A 16,233-nucleotide genomic window follows, 5' to 3' on the forward strand; every position below is an offset into this window, starting at 1 on the left:
CACACACACTCACACACACACACACTCACACGCACACATCCACAAACGCAGTCAAGGTGAGCCAGGGTAACCTGACCCCAGCGCTGGCCTCTCTCCAGACGACTTCTCCCCTCAACCTGCAGGCTGCAGCTGCGCGCTCACTGGGAGGTGAACACACGCACGAACGCTCTATTCCAAAACATGAGATGTCAGGAGCACACATCCCTCCCAACAACAACGCCATCCTCCCCTCCGTCAGGAGGGCTGAGCAGTGATCTAATCTGCTCTCTTGACTGCTGCAACAAACACACACAGACACACACACACACACAGACACACGTGAGGCATGCACACACCGTGCTCATCGTTCATGGTGGCGAGGGGATGACGTGTTGGGCCTGTCTCCTGAGTCGTAGCCAGAGGAGGTCATCGAGATAAGGCCAGACGTGGGGGAGACAGAGCAGCAGAGAGCCAGCGGGCTGAGAAACAAGCCGTTTGCGTCGAGTGCACGGTGTGCGCGTGCTCCTGCGAAATACTTCACATCGAACCGTCGAAATACTTAAAGAGTGTGTCAGGTGGCTGAGCGGTTAGGGAGTCGGGATAGTAATCTGAAGGTTACCGGTTCGATTCCCGGCTCTGAAAAATGATGTTGTGTCCTTGGGCAAGGCACTTCACCCTACTTGCCTCGGGGGGAATGTCCCTGTACTTACTGTAAGTCGCTCTGGATAAGAGCGTCTGCTAAATGACTAAATGTAAATGTGTGTATTCATCCTCTGTACATAGCGGAGAGATCTCAATGCTCTATGATACCACTCATATTCGAGTGGTATAATGTTCAGTTGTTACAGTGCCGACTGGATGAATCAGCTTTTCCATTCGAGGTGTTTTCCAGTCTGGAAAAGGAACATGTTTAAGTTACAGTATCGTAGAGACAGAAAGAAGTTGGCAATATGTAGCCAGGTGTGTAGTGTGAGTGTGTGAGAGAGAAAGAGAGTGTGTGTGCGTGGTTTGCCCATGTGTGTTTGCCTGTCTGTATCTATGCAGCAAGTCATAGCTACGTTCCAGCACGTTCCGGTGAGCTATGTTTGTCGTGCGGGAGCGGGAGGCCCAGAGAAAGCGTGAGTCTGCGAGGACAGAGTGTCCAGTCCGGTGTTTTTCTGGACGAGGAGAGTCAGCCTGCAGCCCCCAGCGCCGGGGGTGGGGACGGACGACGACCGCGGGCCCAGCAGGAGCTGTCATCAGGGCAGCCTGCCATGCAGCTGCAGCCTGCCAGGCTCCAACCGGAGCTGCTGTAACCAGACCCACACTGTCTCAAAGGCCCCCCTCGCCGCTGCCTCGGGTCCCAGGAGACAGAGTTACCCTCTTCTCTGACCCCCCACGACCCTGCTGTCAGGGGTCCGGGGGCCCCCGCTGACGGGACCAGGACTGCTGTGAGGTCAGAGCCCCTCAGGAGGTGAGCATGTTGGGGGGGGGGGGGGGGGGGGGGGGGAGCTCGCTACATGACCTCATCAGGCCAGCTCCCCAAGCTAGACCCTGGAAACGGTTTGGGTTTCTCATTAGCTGGCGCCTGTTTTCTGTCGAGGGCTTTTCGAGCCCAGCTAACGCCAGATACAGTAAAACCTTATAAGCCTGAAGTTACATCTGAAGCTACTGTAGGCTTCGTGACTGAAGGCCTCCTCTATTTAGGGGACAAGGGCCGTTCTCTTTCTGTCAGAAGTGGGTTTCTTTGTGCATTGACTTGGCCGGGGCTATGCAAACACGGTGGCGGCCTGGCTCAGATTAGGAGGCTGCACAGTTACCCCGGCACCTTACCCGGAGCCGCCTGCTCCGAGGCTGCAGGGCGAGTCTGCTAAACACCCAGCTTATGGGCCACGGATCCACGCTTGAGCAGGGCTCACCTCGACTCCCTCGCTGTTCTAACCCTCTCCAGGGAGGAAGTAGGGGATCCTACATAAGGCTGAAAAGATTTACAGCCCAAAACGGAGCCACCGATCCCCGCTTAAACACGACTCGCCTCGACAAAAGAGGTCTGTGACACGGCATAAAAGCACTTTCATTACCACCGTTCAACCTTCACCTCGAACTTAGGGCTCCTACGTGGCAGCGGCCGGGGGTGTGTGACCCGGCACGCGTCTGTGTGACTCACGGTGAAACGGCGAGGCGGGCAGGGCTGGGAGAGGACGAACAGCTGGACGGCCATGTTGATGTAGGACGAGCGGTAGGAGGAGATGGCGGGCAGGCCCAGGACCAGCTTGTACAGCTCCACACACATCAGACCGGCCACCACCGCCGTGGTCGTCGCTATGGCCGGTATGATCCGCCCCGCGATGAGCTTGCTCTGCCAATGAGGGAGAAGGAGAGAGGCGGTTGGAAAAGTCCAGAAACGTCATGTCTCCGTGTGGAGACCTCTGTGTGGTTTCAGATCAAAGAGATGTGGAGAGACCAAAACAGTAGGGGAGAGTTCCAGTATAATTAACTATTGAAAAACACTATTGTCACCCTTTGTTTACCCCTCGCTCCCATCCAAGCCCCATCTGTGAGTGTGTGTGTGTATGTGGTGTATGTGTGTGTGTGTGGTGCGTGTGTGCGGTGCGTATATGTGTGTTTGTGTGTGGAGCGTATGTGTGTATTTGTGTGGTGTGGTGCGTATGTGTGTGTGTGTGTGGTGCGTCTGTGTGTATTTGTGTGTGTGTGGTGCGTATGTGTGTGTGTGTGTGTGGTGCGTCTGTGTGTATTTGTGTGTGTGTGGTGCGTATGTGTGTGTTGCGTATGTGTGTGTGTGTGGTGCGTATGTGTGTGTGGTGCGTATGTGTGTGTGTGTGTGGTGAGTATGTGTGTGTGTGTGTGGTGCGTGTGTGTGTGTGGTGCGTGTGTGTGGTGCGTGTGTGTGTGTGGTGCGTATGTGTGTGTGGTGCGTATGTGTGTGTGGTGCGTATGTGTATGTGTGTGTGTGTGTGGTGCGTGTGTGTGTGTGGTGCGTGTGTGTGGTGCGTGTGTGTGTGTGGTGCGTGGGCCCCAGTCTGCGTCTCAGGTAGCAGGTCCCAGGAGACAGGCAGGTAAAGTGCTGTGATTAGTTCTGCCTCGGGAACAAAGGTGAGTGGTGCCCGCTCTCCCCGGGGCCCCTGCCAGCGAACGCTCTGTGGCCCCGCGGGGGCCAGGTGTGGTGTCGCATCTCTGCAGGAAGAGGGGGATCCTTCTCCCCTGTTTCCCTGTACAACCCTCCCTCCATCTCCTCAACTTCACTGGAGCCGGTGAGCAGGCTCTGTTCTCACCTTGTGTCTGTCGGCTGCAGGGATCTCGTAGTTCTCCGCCCGCAGGTTCGACGCGGCGACGATAAAGTCCATGTGGAAGTTACTGTCATCGTCCTGGAAAGGAAATGATAAACGTTACTTTCAGAAGGTGGGGTAATACCCCGACAGGTCAAAGCGAACATGTCTTATTATGACCCAATCGCCATAGGGACGGGACACTAGTTGTTCCCTATCTGCTATGTCATTTACACCAACCGCAGCACCAGCATCTCAGCCAACGTCTGTGCCAATGACGTGATCCGAAGGGTTGCTTTGAGCTGGGTGGCCTTTGTTGCTGTGTCACTTCAAGGATAGTCATACGTGACTTGTCGAGACATCCTCTCGTTTCTCCCGTGAGCGACAGAGGCGGTGAGGTCATGGCGGAGCCCTCAAAGGCAGGGGGGTGAGGTGACAGTCACTCAGGGACAGCTGGGGGGCTCTGGGGGTGGGTGGGGGGGATGGGTCTACACTGGCAACCTGACGCTCCTGGAATCCACCTCCACACATTCCAGACATCCACAGCATGACCTACGCGGGTCTGGAGGAGGAGGAGGAGGAGCACCGTGCGGGTGTTCATGGTCTTTGTACCGTCTCTTTCACATAAACGAGCCACCTGATACACACTCGGCTTACCTAACCCTCCCACACATCCAGCCAATCCTCGGTCCTCTCCAGGCCTCGACTCCTCATGACTTCACGTTTATAGGATGATGGATGGGCGAGAGATAGCGAGACAAGAGGGCGATTACAAGACGGAGGAGGAGGAGGAGGAAGAGGAGAAAAAGGGGGGAGTCATCTATACGACAGTGAATGGGCGCACAAAGAAAGTGTTATTGAGGAGGCGACTGCCCTCCGGGCTGTAGAGTGTGTCACTTCAAAGACCAGGGGGACACGGTTGAGGATGGGGGAGGGGGGGCAAACAGAGGTCCTCAGAGACGAGACAAACCTCTTATATAGAGTCTTAAGAACTGGGTCCTCAGGCCCGCGAACCATGCTCTGCTCTGTTGTCCTCACAGTGGCTCCAGCAGGATGTGGGTTCAGACAGGCTGCCCCTGTTGTGTCAGAGCCACCGAGGAGCACCAGAACACACAGGGCTGTTTCAGCAGCCAGGACAGACATGGGTCACTGAGGGTCCCCTTAGGGGCGTGAACATCCCCCCCCCCCCCCCCCCCCCCCCCTGCCGAGGTCCAGCCGCCAGTGTGTCTGAGGGGCCTGCGTTATGCAGCGTGAGCAGTATTCACACAACATCGCTCTCATTACCTTCTCAAAGTCTGCGGGGTGCATCTGCATGGCTGAGCTCCTCTGGGCTTGAAGGGCTAGCTTCCTCTCGAGTTCCTCCAGTCGACCCTGGTCTGCAAAGGCGGACGCGTCACAGGCCACACGTCGACACACTGAGATACAGGCTGAGATGAAGGGAAACGAGGAGATTTCTTACCGACATCGGCGATCTGCTTCTCCTTGTCCTCCTCCATCTCCTGGTCTGTCACGTGGATCTTCACCGTAGACTTGGGGGTGAAGTCAGGCACGGGGACTTTCTCCAGGACCTTCCTGACGGCAGCGTAGTCTCTGCTCCCTGCTATCCCGTAGGTCTGCCCATACAGGTTGGCTGCCGCCACCACATAGTCCATATGGGTGGTCTACATACACGACAGCATAACACAAGCTATCGGTGACCCTCGACCTCAGCGGGAAAACGGGTCAATTCAATGATTATACCTCTCAACAGCCAACTCAAGGCAAACCCAGAGTCCGCGTGTGATCGACAGAGAGGCTTTTTCTGCTTGTCATAATGGAGGGTAAAAGGTTGTGGAAATGTTTGACATCTCATGACTATCTCATGCCCAGGGCGCATGAGCAAGAATATGAACAACACCCAGGTGGGGATAAATGGAATGGAGTAACCCAGGTCTGACTGTCATGGAAGATCCACAGTTACAACCCTTTGAAAATCCAACATTATGCCTACTAACCACAGAATGACAAAGACCCTTTTTATTGTTTTTTGGGGGGGAAATTCCCAAACTGTCCACCCATTGAGTGGATAGGAGGACTGTTAAACGGCGATTCCACTGATTCACACTGCTATCTAAAAGGCAGTTGAAGGTAGAGAACGGCTTGTTTACAGAGTGCAGTGTGTGCTGGTGGACGAGCCTGCATTCCTGGATCCCACCCTTTGTCGCTGCGCCATTGTGTGTCGGAACGACAGGTTCAGACCCAGTGAGAGGTGACAACACCTCACAGGAGAAGAGAGAGAGAGAGGGAGAGAGGGAGAGGGAGGAGAGAGAGGGAGAGAGAGAGAGGAAGAGAGGGAGAGAGAGGAAGAGGGAGAGAGGGAGAGAGAGAGAGGGAGAGAGGGAGAGGGGCAGAAGGTGAAGACTGGAGGGAGGGGAGTGGAGAAACGGGGGATAGAAGAAGAAGAAGAAGATCAGATGAAAGGACAAGAGGGGAGGTTAAGTGAGAGGATAGGATGGAAGGAGAGAAGAAGGAGGGAGAGCGACGAGGGCAGGATCACAGTGAGGGGGAGGAGAGCGGGGGCTGTGGTGTCAGGTCGAGCAGGCTTCACACTTTACACTCGCATTAGACCAGCTCTCATCTCAATGACCCTATCATGTGTGTGTGTGTGTGTGTGTGTGGAGAAGTGGCTGTGTGTGTGTGTCTAAGTGAGTGGCTGAGCCGGTGCATGTGTGTGTGGAGGTGGAGGTGGCGATGGGGGTAGATAGATGTTATCCACCTTGGTCTGAAGCAGGCATTGTCGAAAGGGGTTGTAGGTGAGATAAGGTTTGCTGGTGGAGAATGCGGGCTGTTATCAGCTTCCCACTGGCCCTTACAAGGACCCAGAGTGGGTCGTTGAGGTCGTGTGGCAGATAAGTTCTACATGGACAGGGAAGATTGGGCAGGTACTTACATTGTTGGGGTCAAAGATGAGAGGATGTGGACACCTCTTTGCTCCAGACCAGAAGGGGAGGCCTGAACCTGTCAACTGAGGAGAAGAGAACAGTTGGTGTAATTGTTGTTCCACTGAAATACTGGAGAACGATGCACGTCTGATCCTTAATCTTCAACTGTGCTTTCTGTATGCACTATTTGTTTGTGACGTTGGATATTAAAAAAACAAACATATGCTAAATGAATGAAATGCAAAATGTAAAAAGAAGAGCGAGGAAAACCCCTTAAACAATCCTGTTTCTCATTTGTAATTACAACAGAGAGAAGATCCAGTTCAGACCAGGGGAAGTTTTTATGGGACTGCCCATGACTAATCCAAGTCTGGGAAGAACAGTGGTGGTTTCTTCAACAATATCACACCTAGGCATACACCACTGAAAAAAAAAAACACTGAAAAAAAATCACAACACAAGTATAAACCACAAAAAAAAAGCAAAAAGAAATTCACCAGCCTTTATTTTTGTATGAACTGACTTCAAAAACTATTCCTACACTAATTATAAACCAATTCATGAAGTTATTCTTGCAACTTCTTCTTCTTCTATATCCTTCCAAGTTCCCTTCCCCAGGCTGTAATCATCTGCCATTCCCACAGGCCAGACAGACTAATGCAGTTATCAGGTGTGTGTTCAACACAGTTTGTTGCCCTGATAGAAGAACAGAGCATCTCCGTGGCTTTGATCTATAGGGCCCAGGCCCATATGGCAGAGCAGAGAGGCTCATCTCTCTATCTCCACATCAGCTCTCCCTGCAGGGGAGTCTCTCCACAGCAGCTGAGGCACATCTACTGTATTATCTACACCACAGACAGCTTTCTCTTGTCTGGGGGCTATCTGTCGAACACTATTCAACATGCAGACTGTTTTGATAGGCGACGGTTCAAGGGTGCAAGGTTTCAAATGGGTGTGTTGTAGGGGTGTAACGATACACTCAGCTTACGAGTTGTACGATACAATACGTATCACGATATTTTGATAAAAAAAAATTTTTAAACTGAAATTCAATTAACAGATTTATTTCCAAAACATTAAACATTTTCAATAACTTTCTTTGTTGTACATACAATTTAGTTAACTCAGTTCAAGCGATTTCTGTGAATGCAGTGAATGCACACATGACGAAGGTGCAGAGTAGGTCGCGTGCTGGTAGCTCAACCAGTAGGATCAAACGGACGTCATATTGTAAAAATATTGGCATAACTCTACGATACATATTGTACAATTTTTGTATTGGGATATATTGTTCCACGATATATTGTTACACCCCTAGTGTGTTGACATGTAATTAGTCTAACCCTACATTTGAGCACTTGGAACTGTATCAGCGCGAACCTACAACTGACCATATCTTCTCCTCCTACTTCATCCTAATTTGTCTCCTGTAGTGGTATATCATTACGTTTGACCTCTGACCAACCCTGTCACCTCGATTAGTGCCCTTTGACCTCCAGCTGTCCATCCCCTTTCAGCCTTGAGTTGAACACTGCAGGACCACGGTGTTACCACGGTGATACCAGAGCCGTGTTACGACACAACCATGTCTCACAACCATGTCTCACAACACTGCTTCTGCTTGCTCAATATCACTGTGTGGCTCAATAAGAACCTAACTGACATTTAGGCTCATGGTTTGCATCATTAGAGAGGGGTTGGCCAACAGCTGCTTCATCATACTTCCTCAGATGGCTCTGTGGTCGGAACAACACGAGAGCCCACAGCCCACCTCACTTGGCTGGGCTTCCTGGGTGGGTTAACCAATGAAAAGGGGAAGGAGAATCAAAAGCAGTTGGAACCACCGCAACCGACGAAAACGTCAGACCGTTTACTCATTGACTACCCTTGCTCGGTGGAACTTTACAGCGAGAGGATCTTCAATGCCGTGGCGTATGGAACAGACAGATGCGCGGAGATGCTGTCGCGTCGAACAGCACCGTGAGATGAGGACCGTCGTGTTTCAGTGGGAGTGACACGGCTCATTCCTTCTCGGTGTCTCATTCCTCGGCTGTACGAGTGTAAAAAAAAACACTACTAGAACTCTCCCAGGGGACTTAGAACAAAAATGCTGCATTTCTGACCGTCGGACACACCCTCCCCCCAGTAAGGCTTTAACAGGATACGACTGGAATGAATTCAGTCTTGGTCAGAGGAATTTCTATTGACCCATATCTTGCACAGGGCTGTGTGAATGGACTAGACAGAGCCAGTCGTCAGACGAGGGTCGGGGGGGGGGGGGGGGTTTGGGTTGGGGCTAATCCCTCGGAGCTCCCTCAGGTGGGACAGGAGCACGTGACGTCAGACAGACCAGACACAACAGACCGTCTCTTCCGGAAGGTACAGAATGGGAGCTACGTTGGCAGCGCCCCCATGTGTCCGCGAGCAGAAGGACGGTTTCCGCGCATGCGTGCGTTTGCGGGCGTCGACTGTGTTTCGGAGTCGCGTCGTTACCTGTCCTTGCGGGAAGCAGTGCAGCAGCTGGCGGATGTCGTTGTTGTAGAGGGTCTCCCAGCGGAGTCGGGCCCAGCTCACACAGTCCTCCCAGCCCGACGGACGCCGGCCCCCCACGCTGGCCCAAACCCCCTCCAGCACCTCCAGGGCCTCGGCCTCCCCCAGGCCCAGGGTCCTCTCCAGGAAGCCGGCATCTCTGCAAACCCAGGGAGCGGCAGGGCCCGGCGGTTAGATAAGGAGCAGCTAATGCACCCCTATGTAATCCTGGTCAAGTGGAGGGAGACTCAACAGAGTGAAGGAGAACAATGATGGATGACGTAAGATGGGTGGGCACGGATGAGTTTGTGGATTCGAGGCTGATTTAACCGTCTCAAGGTCTCATGACATGACCTAACACACTGCCTCTCGCCTCCTCAAGGCTGAGCCCCCCCCCCCCCCCCCCCAATCCACCCCCCCTCCCCCATCCGCCCCCCCCATCCACAGGATTGACTTCCATTGTTCTGCCAAGGCTTGTCTGAAATTCCAACCGTAATTGCGAAAACAAAAACAACACCACGATGAGAGTAGCCAACACCTGAACATGCCAAACTGAAAGACGCAGTCAAACACCGCTCAATCTCTGTATCCGTCTCAGAAACGAAGCCAGAGCCGAGAACATTTACCTCTCGTATATATTATTCAATCGGTCCTGTTAGTGAGGTAGTGAGGGGCAGGTGGTCAGACGTCCCTATCTGAAAGCGGTCACGTGACCTTGCTGCCGAGGGGAGGGACAGGAAGGGCTCAGTGTTGTGGTTCTGGTGGTGTTCGGAGCTATGACCCAGGTTCCTCTGTAAACACACCAGCCAGCTCTCTCTAAACAGCCCGCTCTGCCGTGGTCAGACTTCTAAACCAGCAGCTAACATCCTGCAGCCGTCTCACTTACAGGGGGCCTAAACAGGAAGTGAGGACGCATTTCGAGGCGGCCTGTTTCTCAGCGTACATATGGTTGTGTAGAGGGGCTTGTTTATAGGAGGGTTTAATCCTCCTCTTTATGGTTACTGTGACTCAGACGCTATAATCATTGTCTTCCTGTGCTCAGATGCGTAGCCAGCTTCGGGACACAAAGAAGATGGCGCTCCTACAGAAGTGGGTGAAACTGCTGAGTCTGCGTCGTATACTCTCTGCTCTAGGGCGTCCTTCCCCTCTTCACGAGCAAATGGGCTTCTCCGCCATTTACAGGGCTTCCATTAAACCTGCCGCAGATAACCGGAGCCTGTGGGAGACCCTCTGACAGCTCTGGATTAGGAGGGCTTTAAGGACCTGAGTTCAGACACACTGTCATGCTGGAGTCGCCCACAGTGAGGCTAAACCATACAGTCATAACAGAGCAGCTGTTGAGTCTCTCCACCACTGTAAACTCATTAGTGGGTCCATTTGGTGGACTGCTTGTAAGGCATGGTCTCTGAGGCCTACATGAGAAAGACGCCCCCCCCCCCCCCTCCCCACAGAGGCCCTTTAACCCAGCAGGCCCTTTTTACCCACAATGCACCACAACCTGGCTCCACTCTACAACACTGTGGCTCAGATTGTACTATTTTACTCACCCATGTCGTGTAGGAACGACTTACTTCAAGTATTGGTTCACGTTTTCAGCTGGTTGCTTGAAGAGCCCTTCAAACTGGTCTCGAGCCCACTGCAATAAACAAGATATTGATTCATCAGTCGGTTTCACTAGCAACCAACCCTCTGTCTTTGCTCGCGCTCAAAAGCTTATTCACTCTGGGCCACGTTGAGTTCACGGAGTAAAGGGCTTCCTGCTTTAAACAAGTTGCATGTGTGTTGCGGGGGGGGGGGGGGGGGGGGGGATTAAGAGATGAGTGTAGCCCTATGTGGCTGGGCTAACATTCAGCCAACATGGGAATATGGTGACAGAGGGTTGGTGGTGTAATCCCTGTGGGTAGCCCTGCCAAGGCCTTGCCCTTCAGTTTCGGAACTGTGTGTAAAACACTCCCAACAGCAGTACATGTGGTGGAGTCACGCCATGCACCGGGGCTTAGCCAGCCCACAGGATGCAGAGCACACACACACACATCTTTCCCAGGGTTAAACCCAACCCAATATACGTCAAAGGTCATATGCAACAACTTTCCTACAGAATCTACTGTGGATCCCTAGAGCGGAGCTTCAGGCCTGACCTGCAACGTGTGCTCTATGCGGTGAGGGAAGTTCTTGAGGGTGCAAAGAGGGATGGCCTTCACATTGTTAGCCCCGGCTGGGCCGTAGGACTGTGTGAGGTGGGGCACCACCACCAGAGTATGGCCCTTACTACCCAGGGTCCCCCCCTCCAGCATGGGCTTCTGGTGCTGCACACAGCGCCCGTCCAGATACACTCCTGCACAACAGACAGACACATGCTCATCAGTCATCTAGCCCCCGTACGTCGCTTGGTACCAAATAGCTGTTGCTATCTGGGGTTACATGCGCCATGGTCCACAGAGTGAACCCTGAGCATTTCACATCTCCTGTCAGCCAGTGTCGAGCGCCCGCACTATTTATCATTTGTTTACAGATACCGGTGCTAACAAGAGCCATAACACCAACTGTTTCACAGCCTCACACCATTGCAGATCATACTGTCGTAGTGTGCCTGGCAGAGATTTGGGATTTGGAGGACACGGTGCGGAGTACTGACGGGCTTCCACGTTGTCCAGAGCGGCCGCCACGCCATCCAGGCCTGTGAAGAAGCGGCGTCCGTAGACCCGCTCACTGTCCGGGTCCACGCGGTTCTGATGGGCCTCGATGTTCACGCGTGGGTTCATCTCTCTGACTGCCTCGGCAGCCGCCTCCGATTTCTGCCTCTGTGGAAGAGAGGAGAGGAGGGGGGGTGAGCTGACTGCTGAAGGGGATCAAAACATCTGAAACTCGCAATGAAAGGACTCAGCTGAAGTTAAACTGTGGAAAAGAGTCAAGGACTCAGTTCCTATGTACATATGCAGCCAGCTCTCTACATACGTTTTCATTTACTGCCAGTTGGTTATACAACCATATAAAGTGCAAAATGTTCCCTGAAATATTTTTTTTTTGGATTGCTTTCTCAATACCCAGATTTAGAGCAAGCTATGACTGTTATGGTTGTGTCACAAGTGGACACGTCATCCGTTTTTTACAATTATGGGTATTTCCTATTATGGAAAATTCTGTTATGATATCATTTATCATAGAAGTCTTGCAATGTGATATGGCCATGACATTGCATTTCATACGGCATCTAACTTGGCCGTTAACAATGGCCTTTGACTTTTCCAGTTAAGTCAGAGGGGGTCAGATAGTTTCTCTCCAGAGCATAGGACATGTCACTGATGAATGAGTTGTCAGAACCACACCTGACTTGAGATTCTAATGACAGCTTACCCCGATGTCTCGAGGCCTGAACAGGAACTGTCGGTTCAGGTTGGACCTTTCGATGGAGTCCATGTCAGTCACGGTGATGTGTCCTCCCTCTCCAGCACCAAGGCCTATCAGAGCAAAGTTCTTCAGAAGTTCACAACCAATGGCACCAGCTCCAACCTGAACAAAAAAAACAAACATATTTTTTGTTAATATTGTTGTAAATATTACATACACTATATTCCAAAATAGAGTCCTGTTTGTTTGGTAAATAAAATCCAGATTGTCATTTAAAGCACTAGACTCTACAATGTGGACGCTAAATTGGAAACACAACACAAACTCACACACACAGACACACACACACACACACATCACAAACACGCACGCACACACACAGACTTAACAAAACAAACAGCAGAAAGCATAACATTTGCAGAGGAAACACGGTTAGGGTTTGGCAGTGCTGACTGCTGACTGCTGACTGCGCCCCCTGAACAGCCCAGTAACAGGAAATGCCACCTGAATCACGGCCGTATCCTGCGTGTCACTTGAAACACTAGCAGGGATCAAAAAAGAGGGACAGTGGCTCGTTTGGGGCGTGCGAAAGGCTCCCCCTGCTGGAACAAGAATAGACGTGCACCTACCAGGAAATACTTCTGTTTCTCCAGCCTCTCCTGGAAAGCTGATCCGAACACAGCGATCTGGCCATCGTATCTGCTGCCTCTCTGGAAGGGAGCCAGGAGAGCCGTTAGCTAAAGCACACGAAATGCAGAGTTTGAGAGGACTCTTGAGCATTCCTATTCTATCTTGAACGTCAAACCGTACAGGTGAACAGGAGCTCTCTGTGAACTGATGGTCGTCGGCGAGACACTCCAGGGCATCGAAGTACAGCCACTGCTGAAGAGGGGTGAACTTCCCACTGCAAGCCTGGGCACACGTGAACACGAACCACGTGAACATAGAAACGTGGCGGCGGGTCCGCACAGCCGACACGTGAATCCACAGGGGGACGAGTCGGGGACGTGTTCCTGTCTGGCTGTGAACTTTCCCCCCCTCACCTTCAGGACCTCCTGCGCGGCCACTCCTCCTATGAAGGCGTTGACCGGGGCCAGGTCGCCGCTGGCGGTGAAGGACAGACCTCGAACCACAGCCTCGTCCAGGTGCTCCAGCTGAGCCACCTTGTTCAGCTCGACCACCCCGGCCAGCAGGAGCTCGGCATCCGACTGGAGGGAGGAACCAGAGGGAGGGGGTCAGGTGGCCGAGGGAAAGTCCCAGACACAACCCCCGTTTCGGAAGAATCTCTTTAGATCATGATTAAAAGAGCTCCGTGGAAGACAATCCTAATTGACCAGACTGCTTCCTGTTATTAGGTTCTCCCACTGTTTATGTTCTGGTGCTAGAGCCGGTACTGACCTGGGACCTGGGCTTAGGCAGTCTTCCCTGTGTCTTTACAAAGCCATGCAGGGCTTGAAAGGCCAGGTGTAGAGTCTGATGCCTATCAACCTTCCCATAGTCTGTCATCACCAGCAACTCAGGGTCTAACAAGGCTTCATCCATAGATTTCTGTAGCACATGGTAGACGTAGAATTAAGCACATTCGTAGAATTAAGCACACTTACTGTATGTCGTATCGCTTACCAACGGGATCCATATGTATGTACAGTTTACATAATCAGTTTATACAGGATGTGTAGACATATGCATGATGTTTCTGAAAACAGGAGACAAACACTTACAAATCGTAGCTTCTGGGCCTTTTTGACCTCAGTGGCAACCCCGCCCTTCTCGTACTCAGAAAGGCCTGAGGTGTCACAGATACTGAAGGAGTACGGGCCTGGCGTGATAGAAACAAGGACGACATTCATCCGCCAGCACATCAACACACGTAACTCCATGCGCTGTTTGTGCAACACTTAAGTGTCTGCTAGATGAAGGAGTGTACATTTACATTTAGTCATTTAGCAGACGCTCTTATCCAGAGCGACTTACAGTAAGTAGAGGGACATACCCCCCGAGGCAAGTAGGCCTTGCCCAAGGACACAATGTAATTTGGCACGGCCGGGAATCGAACTGGCAACCTTCTGATTACTTGCCCGCTTCCCTAACCGCTCAGCCACCTGACTCCACCTGTACATGTCATTAGAACTGTCACTATGCGTGTACTACTAACTGAGGACTGTGATGTCCACCGGCCCGTAGCTGTTGAGTTCTGTCATGCCACGGATCTCGGAGAAGGACACACTGCAGTCATCTTCAAAGCCATGAGACTGGTCAACGGAGCAAGTCACTATTCCAGGGTTTCCCTGAAATGACATCAGTGTGAACGGAACATTCCGTGTCGGTTCTGTTGTGCTCTGGGATTACGATTTATGGTTCTAAGCAAAAGTGAAAGCTTGTACCTTAGAGATATGGTCGATCATGGCTGACGCCAGAGTCTCCCCGTTGATGTCCAAGACCTCAAACTCCTCCCCAAAGTCACAGAATAACTGACTGCAGTCAAAGCAAGTGACAAAAGCAAAAGAAGCTGTAAAAGACCACTCGTGAGATCGATATGACAAGAGGTTATTAAATTTAGGAGAGCGCAAAGCCTACCCAGAAAGCCCTTTGGCGTCTGCCACAATGAACTTGATTCCATTAGAATGGCAGAATGGCCCGAAACGCCGTTGATCCTCCAATGAGGAGTCTGTTAGCACCACCACCTGATAGAAGCAAAGAGGCATTCTTAACATGTCTTAAGCTAACTGTTGCTACTCTGACTAAAAGGCCACACAAGGCCACAACCTCTGTGGTACAGAGTAGCCCACCTGGAACTTGAGCAGCAGGTTTGGCTCCAGTGGGGCAGTGTGGGCAGTCACGTAAACATGAGGGTTGAGGGCAGATAGCTCAGGTAGGGAGCTCAAAGCACGATTCTGACCCAGGTGTCTCTCACGAAGGAAAAACTTGGGAGGAATATTATAGGGGGTTAAATGAAATCTGACAACATAGGGTTTTAGAGCAGTTTTTAGCCATAAAACTGACATTACAACCAATAAATAATCATACAGATGTTTCTCCCATTGCCATAAAGTTACCTGAGTGGACAGGTCTTTGCAATCAGCCAGACCTTCATCCTGGACAGTGACCGACTTCACTCCGGACAAGATTACATTCTTGGCTATCTCGACCCCGACACCTCGCATTCCAGCAATCAGAACGGAGGCTGTCCCCATACGACGCATCGCATCATGGCCCAGTACATACCTGCAGAGCCAACACAAAATTAGAGAAAGCATAGGCTATATGTGAACGCTACCATCAAATGAATTCGTCTTAAAGACAAGTTTACTTACAGTTGGCGAGAGTATAAGCCCTCGTCGATTTCATTTTTCTCAGACATGGTTTGAAAGGAAAATATTACCTTTGAGTATGAAAGTAATACAAGTGTCGAATATATTTTTACTACTCTGCTTCCTTTAAATGTTAAAACCTGAAAGACGTGTATGTGCCGAGTAGATGACTAACAAGTGCATGCTCTTTGCTCACTTGTACGCCTTTCACTTTCGGTTTGGTCATAACGAAACTAATTGTATTACATTTTACTAAATCAATTGTATTGTTTTAAGCCCTGACACTGAAACTTAACATATGCACAGGTATATTTACACCATATGACTGCATTGTCAACAGCACTGGCTTTTCTCCGTTGACTCAGCAAGGTGGGCGTTTAGTTGCTATGGACAAACACTAGAGTCCGCTGCATGCCATTACAATGTGTACACACGATCCAAACTGCAGGTTTTCCCATAATTAAATTACATTAAAACTATTTGAGATAGTGTGCTGTTAAGTTATTGATGGGCGCCTAGACATACAAATAATACCCTAATACAACTGTAAGGTTGTGGTAAATATGCCGAATTGTTGAAGCTCAAAATGCCGAGATTGGTTCAAGATTTTCCACCTTTTTTAATGAATATGATAAGGTATATTGCCAAGTTATGATTAGAAAGTCTGAATATATAAGCAAAGTCCAATGGATGAGGCTGTACGAGAAAGTATACAGCTCATAAAGAAAATCAGTGTAACACAGGCACTCTTACGTCACGACAGGAAATCAAAGTGTGGACTATGCCGAACCACGCCCACATCCATGACAGCCTGACGTCCTCAAGTGATAATGGAAAGTAGTCTTAATCAGCCTCCTGAACTGTCTCATCATTTATAAT

At 51.0% G+C, this 16,233-nt stretch overlaps 1 protein-coding gene across 1 annotated transcript in view; it reads right to left on the reverse strand.

Annotated features, from left to right (window-relative positions):
* Window positions 1–15,587, reverse strand: part of uba7 (ubiquitin-like modifier activating enzyme 7) — a 32,582-nt gene extending 16,995 nt beyond the window's left edge. Inside the window, exons 1-21 of the mRNA XM_067239256.1 lie at window positions 15,358–15,587; window positions 15,100–15,268; window positions 14,833–14,967; window positions 14,621–14,727; window positions 14,428–14,518; window positions 14,199–14,331; window positions 13,765–13,862; window positions 13,442–13,591; window positions 13,087–13,251; window positions 12,854–12,955; window positions 12,673–12,753; window positions 12,050–12,205; window positions 11,331–11,496; window positions 10,834–11,030; window positions 10,267–10,331; window positions 8,660–8,855; window positions 6,175–6,249; window positions 4,705–4,906; window positions 4,530–4,621; window positions 3,252–3,344; window positions 2,126–2,317 (exon numbers count right to left, since the gene is read on the reverse strand). Of these exons, the coding sequence (XP_067095357.1) occupies window positions 2,126–2,317; window positions 3,252–3,344; window positions 4,530–4,621; window positions 4,705–4,906; window positions 6,175–6,249; window positions 8,660–8,855; window positions 10,267–10,331; window positions 10,834–11,030; window positions 11,331–11,496; window positions 12,050–12,205; window positions 12,673–12,753; window positions 12,854–12,955; window positions 13,087–13,251; window positions 13,442–13,591; window positions 13,765–13,862; window positions 14,199–14,331; window positions 14,428–14,518; window positions 14,621–14,727; window positions 14,833–14,967; window positions 15,100–15,268; window positions 15,358–15,404 (2,712 nt within the window). The 5' untranslated portion in view covers window positions 15,405–15,587. The remainder of the gene's footprint in view (window positions 1–2,125; window positions 2,318–3,251; window positions 3,345–4,529; window positions 4,622–4,704; window positions 4,907–6,174; window positions 6,250–8,659; window positions 8,856–10,266; window positions 10,332–10,833; window positions 11,031–11,330; window positions 11,497–12,049; window positions 12,206–12,672; window positions 12,754–12,853; window positions 12,956–13,086; window positions 13,252–13,441; window positions 13,592–13,764; window positions 13,863–14,198; window positions 14,332–14,427; window positions 14,519–14,620; window positions 14,728–14,832; window positions 14,968–15,099; window positions 15,269–15,357) is intronic.
* Between the last annotated feature and the right edge of the window lie 646 nt (window positions 15,588–16,233).

The sequence above is a fragment of the Osmerus mordax genome, chromosome 1, assembly GCF_038355195.1.
Source record: "Osmerus mordax isolate fOsmMor3 chromosome 1, fOsmMor3.pri, whole genome shotgun sequence".
Classification (NCBI taxonomy): Eukaryota; Metazoa; Chordata; class Actinopteri; order Osmeriformes; family Osmeridae; genus Osmerus; species Osmerus mordax.